Below are 2,050 nucleotides of genomic sequence, written 5' to 3' on the forward strand. Positions count from 1 at the left end.
AAAATAATGACACGGGCAACCAGGACAAATAACTAACATAGGCATCAAAGGTAAGACTGTTGCAATAAATTATAAAAAGTCTGTGGTTGCTGATGATGTAAAATAGCACTGGGAACATTGTTTTTCTCTCATGAGAAGTAACGTCTTTTAAAACAGTAACGCTAAAACAGAATCACTATCTGGTCATCATTGGTGAGTTCTTCTTTGTCATAATGTGTTGAAATTTGTATGTGTCTTAGCATCACATGTTCTCTTTTACAGGAGGCTCCCAGCTCCATCTCTTCATGGAACATCAAAAGTTAGAGACAGTAATCAAGAATATGTAGCTAATCGATGCCTCAATGTAGGGAATGCCAAAGCCAGGAGGTGGGAGTTGGTGAGTGGGTCGAGGAACACCCTCATATAAGCAGGGAGAGGGAGGATGGAATAGGGGGTCCCGGAGGGGAAACTGAATAGGGGATAACATTTGAAATGTAAGTAAATAAAATATCCAATTAAAAAATAATAAGTATCTAAAAAAGAGTAATGATATAGATATACTAACCAGAGAATCGTAAGTTTGATGTATCTAATATTTTTTTTCAGATATTTGAAATATGCTTCCTCTATGTGCTTAGGATGAATACACTTCCTGATTATGTTTTCATTAAATAATATCCTTTATTTCCAAGCTGGGCTTGGAGCTATGGCCAATATATTTCTTCTTTTTTTCTACACTATGATAATCCTGTGTCACAGATCTAAGCCCATGGACTTGATCTCCTGTCAATTGACCTTCATTCACATAATGATGTTTCTCACTGGAGGGAATGTTTGGCTTACAGATTTACTTGGGTCATTGAACATTGTCAATGACTTCATATGTAAGGCAACTGCTTACATTAACAGAGTGATGAGAGGCCTCTCTATCTGCATCACCTGCCTCCTGAGTGTGTTCCAGGCTGTGATGATCAGTCCCAATACCTCTCTTTTGGCAAAATTTAAACATAAACTAAAAAAATACATGATCTCTTCTTTCTTCTACTTTTGGTCTTTCAATTTGTCATTCAGCATTAACCGGATCATCTATGCTGGTGCTTATACCAACGTGAGTGAGACCAACCAGTTGAAGGTGACTAAATACTGTTCAGTCTTCCCCATGAACTACATTATCAGGGGACTGATTTTAACCATGACAACCTTAAGAGATGTATTTCTTGTAGGAGTCATGCTGATCACAAGTACATACATGGTGATTATCTTGTTCAGACATCAGAGGCAATGCAAGCATCTTCATAGCATCAGCCATCTGAGAGCCTCCCCTGAGAAAAGGGCCACCCAGACCATCTTGCTGCTGGTGGTCTTCTTTGTGGTCATGTACTGGGTGGACTTCATCATCTCATCCTCCTCAGTCCTGTTATGGATGTATGACCCAGTCATCCTGACTGTTCAGAAATTTGTGATGAATGCCTATCCCACAATTACTCCATTGGTACAAATCAGTTCTGATAAGCGAATAAGCATGATGCTAAAATATATGCAAAAATTATGCCACCAGATTTTTTAAAAAGTGTAATTTTCCTCTCATTTAAAAATCAATTTGTTTATTTTATTTGTATGTATCAGTTTTGGACTGGCATGTATGCATGTGTGCATTCCTGGTATTCACAGAGGTGAGAAGAACTCATGCGATCCTCTGGATCTGTAGGTACAGATGTTTGTAAGGTGCATGCTGGTGCAGCACCAGTAATTTTTTCCCTAAGAAACAGAGTTTTCTTAAACTGTTTAATAGTTCAAGCACAAAGCAAGATTCTTTATATGATTTAAATAGAATTTGTAGTATTATGCCTATTCATTCTTTTGACATTTCTGCTAACAAGTAGTATATGCCTCTTAAGTTTATTGTACAACATAAATTCATATTTCCACAGGATTTCCCTTAGTTCCCTCCTTTCGCTCTTTATCATAAACATTCCCTTGATTCCGATGTTACTCAAAAGATTATCCTTGCTGCTAGTAAGTTTTAAAAGATTTTTTTAAAAAATATATTTTAATTTACTCTAAATGATCA

The 2,050-nt window shown here is 36.8% G+C and overlaps 1 protein-coding gene across 1 annotated transcript; it reads left to right on the forward strand.

Annotated features, from left to right (window-relative positions):
* Positions 1-633: 633 nt before the first annotated feature.
* On the forward strand, positions 634-1,734 carry LOC147003964 (vomeronasal type-1 receptor 90-like). The gene has a single exon (XM_085839673.1). The coding sequence runs from the start codon at positions 638-640 to the stop codon at positions 1,544-1,546; it is 909 nt and encodes a 302-aa protein (XP_085695799.1). The 5' UTR covers positions 634-637; the 3' UTR covers positions 1,547-1,734.
* The last annotated feature ends 316 nt before the right edge of the window (positions 1,735-2,050 follow it).

The sequence above is a fragment of the Mus caroli genome, unplaced genomic scaffold, assembly GCF_978045245.1.
Source record: "Mus caroli unplaced genomic scaffold, Mus_caroli_1 scaffold_7, whole genome shotgun sequence".
In the NCBI taxonomy this organism is placed as follows: domain Eukaryota; kingdom Metazoa; phylum Chordata; class Mammalia; order Rodentia; family Muridae; genus Mus; species Mus caroli.

Excerpts from the sequence above, each read along its gene's own strand:
- LOC147003964 (XM_085839673.1), top strand. The coding sequence starts at position 638 with ATGTTTTCATTAAATAATATCCTTTATTTCCAAGCTGGGCTTGGAGCT.